This window comes from Heloderma suspectum, chromosome 13 (assembly GCF_057233095.1).
Source record: "Heloderma suspectum isolate Gila_16-S chromosome 13, 16-S_ref, whole genome shotgun sequence".
Taxonomy (NCBI): Eukaryota; Metazoa; Chordata; class Lepidosauria; order Squamata; family Helodermatidae; genus Heloderma; species Heloderma suspectum.
The window spans coordinates 30,814,063-30,826,523 of NC_139470.1; the positions used below are offsets into that span (position 1 = coordinate 30,814,063).

Consider the following 12,461-nt stretch of genomic DNA (forward strand, 5'->3'; position numbering starts at 1 on the left):
TACAGTACTTTTTCCTCTACTCAAGATTCGTGTATGTATATAAAAATTCATGAGATAGCTTTCACAGAACACAGTGTGTTCCTAGTGCTTCACAGATCAATAAACATGTAAGCAAGGGCCCAGCATTTTAATAACAAGTATACAAAAGTGTGAGAAATACAGTAAATTAGTAAAATGTGGACGTTCTCCTGGTAAATATACCACACACTTGAAATTGACATGATGCTCTTCTAGACGAGTGTTGCTACTTAGTTATCTCATGAGACCCGGTGCTAAATCCCATCTAAAATGGCTGAGAAATAGATTATTATTTGGCTCTGTAGGAAAAATAAAAGCCAGTATAGCACGTGGGCCTTACTTGCCAGTAGGCAAAGTATGTATGTGCAATTTTTAACTGGGTGTGTGAATTCCTATTTCAGCACAGAAAGTGAGTTTCAGTATACAACTGAATTGTATCTAGTAAAGAGACATTGTTGAACTGAAAGGCATTTCCTCCATCTATTTGACTTAATCATTTATGTAGAGCACATGCAGCCTGTTCTGGTGCATGTCGACACAGAAATACCACTTAAACAGCACTTACTCCCATGTAAGTGTGCACAGGATTGCAGCTTTAATATGACACAACAAAGCATCTTTCTGGTATATACTGAAACACAGTAAGTTATGAATTTGGTCTAGGACCTGGGGCCAGGCTGCCTTTGCAGCTGTAAATTTGAGCCAAGTCTCAAAAACACTATTCTCAAGGTCAGCACATGACATCGCATAAGCTGGGAACACTTTCCCTGCAGTTGCAGACTAGCCAGAAGATAAGCCTCTATGCATGCAACAGGATCTTCTACTGGAAACCATTGGTGTATGGGAAACAGAGCTTCCCAATAGGTTTCAAATTAAGTACCTCATTTTACAAGTTAACTACAGCAGAAAACTACTAAAATCCATTTTATTTTATAGGTCAAGTAGTGATGGGACTTTAATAGAGCTTTAGCAAATGTTCAAACGGAACACATTTTGCAATTGGTGAGAAGCACAGAAGGCCCGCACTCCATGTCTGCCAAGTCTTCAGGCAGAGTTTATACCTATCCCATTAGTCTTTTCAGATCCTATGCTTCCTGTTCCAACAGCCCCTTCATCCACTGTATTCTCCTGGTTGCTGTCAAGCCTTTCTTGGGTAACGTTCATGAAATTAAGTATCTATAGACAGCTTGTAAAGAATTGTACCGGGCTCTTAGAATAGTTTAAATATTCCTTTGATGTGTTCACTACAATACCCACACTGAGCAATAGCAAAACTTGAAGCGTTTTAAACCCAGTAGCAGAAAGCAATTTAAACTCCAGGCTCAGCTGTTTACACCAGCTTCCCAGTCTCTCACTGCACAAAAAGACAGCCACCCACTTGTGAGTTACAGAAACATGTAAGTATATTTCAAAACACCACAACAGGCTGAGCCATACAGGTTGCTCCACTGCTTTAAAGCGCCATCCTGCAGACACACCATTAACGCATACATACTAGTTCTCAAGCTTATTTTCCCTCATTTAGAAGGAAAAACAAAAACAATTTACATTATCCAAACAAAAAGTTTTAAGTGGCAATCGTTTATAGTATTTCATTACCAACACTTCCCTAGTAAAAACTTTTAAGTCATAAAAAAAGATTTTATTGAATAGAAAGGAAAAAAACAAGGCTTCCTACGAAAGACTATATCCATCCATTTTGGAATGTAAACTCTGAGCAGAAATAAAGAGCTCAGTTCACATTTTTAGAAGTCCCTGTTGGGTGCAATCAGAATGGCCTGAAGGGAGAAGAGTAGCGTGGAGATCCCCTGCTTTGGTATGGAGAATCGCGACTCCTTGAACCAGAACGGGAGCGCGAGTAGCCATAGCTGATGCTTCTTTCAGGACAAACTCTGATATAGGATGTTTCACCCTGGAATTTAAAACAGAGAAAACCCAAACATTGGCATAACATGCTGTGGTCAATGAGTGAATGAATGCCAAAAATGGAGATCAGAAATCAATGCACAAGTGGCTCAAGGCTGGAGAGTTTTCACACACAGGCAGTACGAATCCTTCTACGGCTGCCTTAGGCCAATTCTGGTCTGGGCCTTGTGGTCTACAGAGAAAGGACATGTTACATAACAGCTAGTATTGTGCAGGTATTAGTAAGGCAAACATAGCCAAGTTCTGTCCCCATGTAACTAAGAAGGGTGAAGATGTCAGTTTCCAACTTTTAATTGTCAGAGGGAAAGAGATGTAAGCTAGTGCAGTCCTTCAGCATAGTTAGGAGATGCCTTGGTGAACCTTCTCACCAGCTCATCTTAATTTAAATGTCTCAGCAGCTCAGGTTCTGGAGGGAGGTTCCACAGCAAGCAGCCTCCAGCTGTGACAGAGGGGGTGGTTTCAGCAGATCAGGCCAGCCACTGGAAGAAGGTGGTTGCAATTGAGGTAGCAATGCCCCAAGACTGAAAAAACAGGTTTATGGCAAAGATATCACGAGACCACCACAGGAAGAGGTTCCATGCACAGGTGGGAAAGATTGCTATGGAGTAACCACTACAGTTACTCATCAGCTCTTCTGGGGAGTAAACACTGCAGTTTGCTGATACAACCTCTGGCTGCCAAGGCAACGTGAGCTATGCTTATTCAAACAGAACAGCCAGTAGCAATCTCTGTTCAGCCATTGGCTGTCAAAGGGAGAATGGCAAAGCAAGTCAACTCGACTTACCCAGAAGAAGTCGGAGGCACGTAATCCAAATGCTCATTTTCCATGTAACTTAGGAACGAAACCACAAAATCTGGTCTCTGCTATCAGGGCTCATACCATGCCATCATGGGGCAGGTTTCACAAAGCCTCAACAGCTCTTAAGCTGGATTCCTAACATGCTACAAGAATTACCATTAGCCACCAATTCCGAGACTATCGCTAGGCTGTGCCCTGGAGCCTCTTGAGAGCATCACAACAGGACAGGTTAACGTATGTTCCTCCATGATTGGCACACGCACATGCTCTTCACCCACAGGCAGGAACCCACCTCATGAGATCGGAATTTGGTGTCATCCAGTTTACGCAGTGCATATTCCATGTCTTCCTTGCGAAGAAACTCAACCACCCCCATTCCATCTTTCTGTACATCTGCATAACATACATCACCAGCTTCACGCATATGATCCTTCAGGTCCTGCCAGCTGCCTGATGGAGGAAGCCCTGAGCAGTGAGAACACAAAACATAAGAGACCATGTAAAGAGATGACACTAGCTGCTTAGGCTACGCCAGGAATGGCTGCGCACCCTCAACCAGTCCCTCCAGTGTGTCGAAGGCTTCACCACTTCCACAGACTTCCTGTTTATTCCAGAGAGTCAGTGCTACAATAAGAACAGAAGGATCCAAAGAACAGCAATTAAGTTCCATTCCAGAGTGGATGAGCCCTCCATGTCAGCAAGGCAGTCCCCTAGGTAGCTCTAGGATTCAGAGTGCTGGGCATTCAGAGGAATCCTCCTGTTGGTCCAATGTAAACTTAATATCACCCCTAACTCTGACTGGACAGATTGTACTCCATGTACGATTTAGTTACTCAGGATCAGATTCCCATCCAAGAATGACAGTCCCCGTCTAATAGTATGATTTGGGTCCTTAGGTTCCAATAGCTCATCCTTGAACAGCGGAGCAAGGGTACCTGTATTTAACTATCAGCTTGTTTACTAAGAATTAGCAAAGGTAAGTAGTTTCCCTGTTCCACATCATATCCTGGAGACACTAGTATACTGCTGCTCCTGGCAGTTTTCAAGAATGCTTCACAACACTCTCTAGCAAGGCAAGTTCTCACATTCATGCCAAACGTCAAGAGATTTTTTTTCCAGATATCCTCCCTGCCCTCCCAGGCTTCTGTGTGGGAGATGTACACCTGGGGTTCAACACTTGTTTTCAGGTCCTGCTGCAAAGCTGAAGAGATTGCAATTCAATTGTTTCCTCACAGTGAGTACTCATATTTCTAGCCACGATGCCACAGCAGCACGCAGAGAAGTACAGTTAGATCACTGTATTTTATTTAAGTAGTGCATGGGAATAAACATGAGTTTGCTTTAAGTGGACCATTCCATAAATCTGGTCAGGGAGTGCTGAATTTTCTCCAGAGACTTGATCATCATGGCAAAGCCTCCAAAATACTTCCATTTCTCTCCAGCAAAAGGACTTTTCCACCTCTCTCTGACCAATTCACTAAACAGATACCTATTCCGGATATGTCAAAGTTGCTCTGAGGAATCCACGTTACTAATTAAGGGGTCTAATTCAGGTTAATTTTCTCTTCTAATAAATGCGAGTAACGTGCAGCTGCTGCAGCACCAGCCATACCTCTGTCTTTAATAGACTCCTATATCTCTCACAGCATCATTTGCTTTAAAGTTATTTCAGCTTATGTGAAGTTATTGAGACCCATTTCTCTTGGTCCTGCACATCCCGTTTCTTCTTCCTTCCCTTTACCCACCCACACAGTTGCCCACTTCCAAGTCCATTGAGTTCACACCTGCCTACAGATGGAGACATTTTTGCTCACCAATCATTCACCAAAATGAACTCCAAAAGCAAAGAGATTTCCTCCATGAATCGAACCAGAACAGTGTGTTGTCCTCTCGCAGCTCTGAAAAAACTCCTTCACAGGCACAGGTTTCATATTACAGAAGAAACCTTATCGTATGGCAGCAAGACACTCCTTCTCCCCAGCACAGCATGAGTGAGGCATGGCATCAGGATGGATCCTAGTCAGTATGAAGTACAGAAGAAAACATACCTGAAACAAGGACTCGAAATTCAGAACGTCGTGAAGGAGGGCCATTCCTCCCACGAGGCCCCCCACCAAAGCCTCCACCCCGACCTCTGGAAGGTTTGGGAAACTCAACACGCAGACGACACTGGCCATAATCATAACCATTCCTTCCATAAACTGCATCTTCTGCATCTCTGTGAACAAATAATATATGTCTGTGTTTAGGACTGCTCCATCAGCATCTGAGAGGAACATGCAACGTATTAGGAACTATAGTACTTCTAAGCTTACATACAGAAATACTGAGAAATAGGCCTGAAAGAGCAAGAGACTCCCAATTTCTAACCTGGCAGATATTAGCACTTGCCAAGGTCCACCTGAACACATCTTATTCTCAGGTCCCTAAGGACAGCTCCAGAAATATCACTCAAATTTCAAGTTCATGGGTGATAGAGATGTTTCTATCATTTGAAAGATATGGATTGTACACATTAGTCATTTTGGGGGAAATTTTGCAAAAAGGAATTCAGAAATTTCATGCCTTAGAGCAACAAGTGACAGCACATCGTATCACTAGGTTCCTATTTATTTTCCAAACACCAATTACTGTGCTGACTTGCTGCTCTCTCTAGAGTAGAATCAAGAAGGTAGTAACCAGATTAACAAAGTTTAGTGCCTAAGGCACTGTTGCTTCATCTGTCTTAAAAAGCCAGTGCCAATTAACCAAAGCCAGGCTACTTTAAAGAGACAAAGTAAATTTAAGAAGTTACTCTGTACAATCAGTTCAACACTTTAAGGAGATTACTGATATTTCATTCAGTATGCTATTTTCTGAAGGGGTGGAAGGAATCTTAAATCAACTTTGCAGATGACACAAAACTGGGAAGGATAACTACCACTTCAGAAGACAGGAACAAAATTCAAAACAAGCCTAACAGAATGGATAACTGAGGTGAAACTAACAAAATGAAATTCAACGAAGACAAATGCAGACTTCTGCATTTAGGACACCCCACCCTAAATGCAAAGGTATAGGATGGGCGATACTGAGCTTGGCAATAGCACATGTGAAAAGCATCTCAGGATTATAGTTGATCACAAACTGAACATGAGTCAGCAATGTAATGCACTTGCAAAAAATGCCAACACAGTTTTAGGCTACATTAACAGAATCACAGTTTCCAAGTCCCAACTAACAGTTTCACTTTATTCTACACTAGTCAGACCTCATCTGGAGTACTATGTCATGTACACTTTAGACAATTAGAAAGGGTTCCAAGGAGGGCAATGAAGATGGTCAAGGAAAGGTTGAAGGAACTAGGTATATTTAGCCTGAAGAAAAGAAGATTGAGGGGAGACATTTATTTTTATTTAGTACATTTCTATACTACCCAATAGCCAAAGCTCTCTTTGAAGACATGATACCACTCTTCAAATACCTGAAGGACTCTCACAAAGAGGGCAGAGATTTCCCTGATGTCCCAGAGGGCAAGACTAGATGTAATGGGCTTAAAAACTAAAGGAGGGTAGCTTTTGTTAAACATCATGAGAAATATCTTGACAGTAACAGCAGTTCAACAGTGGAACCAAATACTTGGCAGGGTAGTGAGCTGGCAGGGTACTGAAGGCAGGGAGGTCTTCGAGCAGAGGCTGGACAGCCATCTATTGGGGATGCTTTGGATTTCCTGCATCAAGCAGGAGGTTGAACTAGAAGGCCTACAAGTCCCCTCCATCTCCATGATTCTGATTTATAAATCTATTTAAAATGTTCCAAACACTATTTTAGCATTTTATCTGAAGGCCGAGTCTAGGGAAAACCCCTCCAAGAGCATAAGGTACAATCTACTTCACACCAGCATCTTTGTTGTGATGATGGTTAAAACTCACTCTTTGTTCCTAACAGGACCAACCAAGACTCCCTTAACTGCACCAGGCTTGGCTATATCAGGGATGAAGAGTAACTTGTGTGTAATTGAGCTAACTTCTGTTGCAGTCCATCCCACCCTACTCAATAAATTAAGAATTCAACATCTGCAGCCAATCAAATATACTATGGTGCTAGATAATGAACCGTCTTGAGCAAAGCGTTGCCTAACCTTCAATATTTGAAGAAAATGACCTGATGAGTATCCAAACATGTTAATGCTACTTATTTATCCTTTTAAACCTCCCAATAATCCAAGTTCTCTGTCAATATTAGTTTGAATCAGAATGGTACATATTTTAAGGCAGATTTAACATATACACGATCAACCCTTGTTCACTGTGTAAGTAAGAGAAACAAACATCCCATTTTATAAACACGAGGACTCCATTACAGTGATGTTGTGAAGGCTATTGGTATGCCTAAACTAAAAAAAGGGCTGGCAAACAATTAACATTTGGTTATCATTAGTCTTTGGGTCAAGGCAGTCCAGAGAACAGTCATGCTATACCTAGCACATTAACCACAGATAAGCCATTCTGTAGTACGTTTCACTTTGTTTTTTCTGACCACTTCTGAGGTAGAAAGGGCATTCCCTCACTTCTATCAGGTTAAATGGTGTTATGAAAGGCTGCCCCATCTTAAAGTAGATCATCATACCTCAAAGAACAGAGACTAGGAAATGTTTTGCAGGACATGGGATGGGAGGAGAAAAAGTAGATGATTTCACTAAATTTTTATTGAGGAGGAAAATCTGTGTGGCAGTCTTCACCTCAAAACTGAAGGCCACCTGGAAAATACGGTATGTTTTTCTATACCTGTGTGGTACTTATTTATATATATGTGTGTGTGCGTGCGTGCACATAATATTACGCTGTTTCTCCACATGACAATAATTTTGATAGAGATGGGTGTTAATTAGAATACACGTATCTCAAAAAAATGAAGTATGCCTGTCTCACTGTACACAAACAACTTTATCCTGAAAAGCAACTGTACATAGGGCACAAGCTTGTGGGGCCACCTAACATAAACATGGCCCATTTTGAGATTCTCAGAATTTTGTTGTGTTGACACAAAGGAGTATGGTAGTGACTGGTAGCAGACTGAACCTTAAACTGACAAATATGCAGCAATACCTGCATTTTAAGGATGAGGGGGCTCTTCTTATTGAGGTCCAACTTGGGAGTAAATGGTTTGAGCATTTCTTGCAATGAGGAGCAAGGTAGAAAGGCAAGAGATGTAGAAATTCTGGCATTCAGTATTTCGAGATGTGGAAAGGGAGAAGAGGATGCAGATAGGAGCAAAGTGATAAGAGTATCAAGTGAGATGGAAACCTCAAAATCTCTGGGGAGGGCATGTTGAGGAAAGGAGGGGCAGAGGAGAGTACATCTTCTTTCACACAGAAAAGACCACAGGGGATGAATGCCTTCCAGGGTTCAGGTCTGTAGAGGTATCATGTTGTGCCAAACACATGGCAGAGACCCTCACAAAGTGAGATTAATTTTTACCACAGCATGGACAATTCTTGGAGGAGGGAGGGATCAGGTGAAAAGCATGAGGAAGTCCTGGTTTAGGCAAACAGCTCATATTTTCTGCTTTGGGGAGGCAAATCTTCATGGAATTTCCCCCTGCACATTCAGCAGGAGCACGATGGTAGTGATAGTAATCCAGTTGGAGTGGGCTCAACATTCTCAGGAAAGTTTAAGAGATATGTCCAAAATTAAATTTTAAACAAGTAGCTTATCTTAAGAATATCTGCAGTGGTTTCTTTTTAAAAAAATACTCAATACCAATAGTGATGTTATAAACACAAGTTAAATAGTCACAGACTTTGTCAAGAGACCCAAAAGGGTTTGTACTTTCGGCATGAATGTTGTTCAGTCGTTAAGTTGTGTCCGACTCTTCATGACCCCATGGACCATAGCACGCCAGGCCTTCCTGTCCTGCGCTCTCTCCCGGAGTGTGCTCAAGTCCATATTCATTGCATCGGTGATGCTATCTAGCCATCTCATCCTCTGCCGTCCCCTTCTCCTTTTGCCTTCAGTCTTTCCCAGCATCAGGGTCTTTTCCAGAGAGTTTTCTCTTCGCATTAGGTGGCCAAAATATTTGAGCTTCAGCTTCAGTATCTGTCCTTCCAATAAGCACTCAGGGTTGATTTCCTTTAGGATGGACTGATTTGACCTCCTTGCAGTCCAGGGGACTCGTAAGAGCCTTCTCCAGCACCACAGTTCGAAAGCATCAATTCTTCGGCGCTCAGCCTTCCTTATAGTCCAGCTCGCACAGCCATACATTACTATTGGGAAAACCATAGCTTTGATTAGACGGACCTTTGTCAGCAAGGTGATGTCTCTGCTTCTTACTATGCTGTCTAGGTTGGCCATAGCTTTCCTCCCAAGAGCAAGCGTCTTTTGATTTCATGGCTACAGACACCATCTGCGGTGATCTTGGAGCCCAAGAAAATAAAATCTGCCACTGCTTCCATTTCTTCCCCTTCTATATGCCAGAAAGTGATGGGGCCAGATGCCATGATCTTCGTTTTTTTAATGTTGAGTTTCAAACCAGCTTTTGCACTCTCCTCTTTCACCCTCAACAAGAGGCTCTTTAGATCCTCTTCGCTTTCTGCCATTAGGGTGGTATCGTCTGCGTATCTGAGGTTGTTGATAATTCTCCCGGCAATCTTAATTCCGACCTGTGAGTCATCCAACCTGGCGTTCCTCATGATATAATCTGCATATAAATTAAATAAGAAGGGCGACAATATACAGCCTTGTCGTACTCCTTTCCCAATTTTGAACCAATCGGTTGTTCCATGTCCAGTTCTTACTGTTGCTTCTTGACCCTCGTACAGGTTTCTCAGGAGACAGGTAAGGTGGTCTGGTACTCCCATCTCTTTCAGAATTTGCCACAGTTTGTTGTGATCCACACAATCAAAGGCTTTAGCATGGTCAATGAAGCAGAAATAGACGTTTTTCTGGAATTCTCTTGCTTTCTCCATGATGCAGCGAATGTTGGCAATTTGATCTCTAGTTCCTCTGCCTCTTCGAAACCCAGCTTGTACTTCCGGTAGTTCTCGCTTCACATACTGCTGAAGCCTAGCTTGTAGGATTTTGAGCATAACCTTGCTGGCATGTGAAATGAGTACAATTGTATGGTAGTTTGAACACTCTTTGGCATTGCCCTTCTTTGGAATTGGAATGTAAACTGACCTTTCCAGTCTTGTGGCCACTGTTGAGTGTTCCAAATTCATTGGCATATTGAGTGCAGCACTTTAACAGCATCATCTTTTAGGATTTTAAATAGCTCAGCTGGAATCCTGTCATCTCCGCTAGCTTTGTTGTTAGTAATGCTTCCTAAGGCCCACTTGACTTCACTCTCGAGGATGTCCGGCTCAAGTTCAGTGAGAGCACTATCATGGCTATCAGGGACATTAAGATCTTTCCTGTATAGTTCTTCTGTGTATTCGGCATGAATACATTAGTACATAGGACCATTTTAACTGCTTAGGTTAAAACAATAGTAAACCAACCAGTGAGCTACCCAGAGATATCAACTGTTCCTGTAAGGTCTAAGCTGTGAACCAGGAAGCCTCTGCTTCAAACCTTGTCTCTGTTATAAATTCACCAGGGCCTTTAGGCAGGTCTACATCTACTATACGGGCATAACAGTATCCTATCTTACTGGAGTCTTGTAAGAATTATATGACAATCGATGGTGAAGTGCTTTGAATGCCCTGCAGTACTGCATAATTGCCAAGTAACACCCTGCTCTATATGTGTGGTTTTTAATTGATTCATAGTGTTTCACACTATTTTTTGTATTATTTTGTTGTTTTCATTTTGCAAAGTATACTGACAGTTCTGTATTGAAGGATAGCATATACTTTTATACAATAAATAAATAAACCCTTGTAAGTAATACATTTTACCCTGCCAAATTAAGAATTAGCATCTTGAGGTAGGAATGGAAAAGTGTCACCTTTGCTGGGAATACTCTTGCATTTGTAATGCCCTCCCTAAGTAAGTACACTTGGAGCCTAATTTACAACTGTTCTGGCACCATGCTATATCTTTCGACCAGGCATTTTAAATGTGTACAATCTCTCAGTCTGTCTTTGAAATTTAAACTTTAAATGCTGTCTTCAGTTATGGCTCTTGGATATTCGTTTTATTGTACTTCACTAGGTTTTAACATTTTATTAGATTTTTATACAACTTATTATTTGTACTGTACACTGCCCTGGAATCTCTGATGTGATGGGTGACACAAATGTTTTAAACGAACAAATAAATAAAAAACATAAGTGGGGGAAGGGGCAGAAAATCAGGCGCGCGTGCGCGTGTTTTCCCCTTTCACGCCCTTTGCACGAGCCCCGCGACCGCGTCTTCTGCTGGAGCGAAGCCTGGCAAGGGGCTTGGCTGGCTGGGGCAGGCGCCTATTGCCCGCCGCCCGTCCCGCCCCTGGAACCGCCTGAGGCAGGGGCCGCTCCCCTCGCAGTTGGTGGAGCGGCCCGATGGCGCGACCGCAGCCTCCCCCAGCGTGGCGACGGCGAGTCCCAGCATCCCCAGCCAGGGGGTGGGGGGGCACCAGGCCGGGAGCCGCAAAAGGCGGGAAAAGGGGAGGGCGAGCGCTTGCGCGGCGCGGGCCAGGCAGGCTGTGCAGACGCGCGCCGCCCCGGCCGGAGCGGGCCGCCGCCGCCCGCCCTGCCCGCTGAGCGGGCCCGGAGCGCTGCCGCCCGCCCGCCCGCCCGGCCGCCCGCGCTCACGCACCGCGGGTCCTCGAAGCGCACGAAGGCGAAGGGCACGAGGCCGCGCTTGCTCTTCAGCTCGATGTCCCGGATGCGGCCGTACTTGTAGAAGAGCTCCTCCAGGTCCTTCTCGCGCACGTCGGCCGGCAGGTTCCCCACGTAGATGCGGCCGTCGCCCGCGCCGCCCCCGCCGCCGCTGCCCCGGCCGCCTCCGGACATCCCGGCCCCGCCGCCGTAGTCCATCATGTCCCGGCCCCAGCCCCCGGACATCCTCCGTGCCCTCTTCCCCTCGGCCCTCCGCGACCGCAACACCCGCAACCGCCGCGGCGGCCTACACCGCTCGGTCAGTCAGAGTTGGCCGCCGCCGCCGCCCCCTCAGGCCCTGCCGCAGACGCCGCCAGACGGAGGGCAAAAAAAAGAAAGCACTAGCCCGCTCTGCTTAAAGGGGAGGAGGAAAGGCGGCGCGCGCGCGGAAAAGGGGACCACATCTGCACACCATCACTGACGGGGAGAGGGGGAAGAGCAGCCCTTCCCCCTCCCTATGTAGTGCGCATGCGGGGACGGCTGCGGCCGCGCATGCGCCGGTGGATCCCAACCCACCCGCGCGCGAGAGACTTAAACCTAGATTGGCGAGTCCGCGGAGGAATCGTCTCGCAGAGCTCCTTGGCTGAAGGCGGGGCTTTTCGGTTACGCTGGGTAACAGGAGCGGCGCCTTGCAGAGAGCGGTGGAGCAATCGAGGGCGTTGGGCGGCTCCCGCTGAGCAGTAACCGGTCCTCCCCGCTCCCAAAATAAGGTAGAGGCAAAGACGAGCTTGTGCGCTTGTCCAACGGCGAACCCATCAGGTGTGTTGGACTACAATTCCCATCATCTTGCTAAAGGTGATGGGAGTTGTAGTCCAGCGCCTTTGGAGGGCTCCAGGCTTGGGAAAGGATGCCTTATTTCATGTGGGAAACGTGAGGATAATAACAACAACACTTTCTAGAGGGGTAGCTGTCTTAGTCTGCTGCAGCGAAAACAACGAA

At 44.9% G+C, this 12,461-nt stretch overlaps 1 protein-coding gene across 2 annotated transcripts; it reads right to left on the reverse strand.

Moving 5' to 3' along the window:
• Nucleotides 1-109: 109 nt before the first annotated feature.
• Nucleotides 110-11,983, reverse strand: SRSF9 (serine and arginine rich splicing factor 9). Of its 2 annotated transcripts, none has more exons than XM_084819740.1 (4): nt 11,461-11,983; nt 4,792-4,961; nt 3,036-3,208; nt 110-1,930 (listed from the first exon to the last, which is right to left on the reverse strand). In XM_084819740.1, exons 1-4 carry the CDS (start codon nt 11,706-11,708, stop codon nt 1,787-1,789), a joined length of 735 nt encoding a protein of 244 aa, XP_084675866.1. In that variant the 5' UTR covers nt 11,709-11,983; the 3' UTR covers nt 110-1,786. The 2 variants fall into 2 exon arrangements, with proteins under 2 accessions (XP_084675866.1, XP_084675867.1); XM_084819741.1 differs by having other exon boundaries at nt 113-2,116.
• Nucleotides 11,984-12,461: the final 478 nt, after the last annotated feature.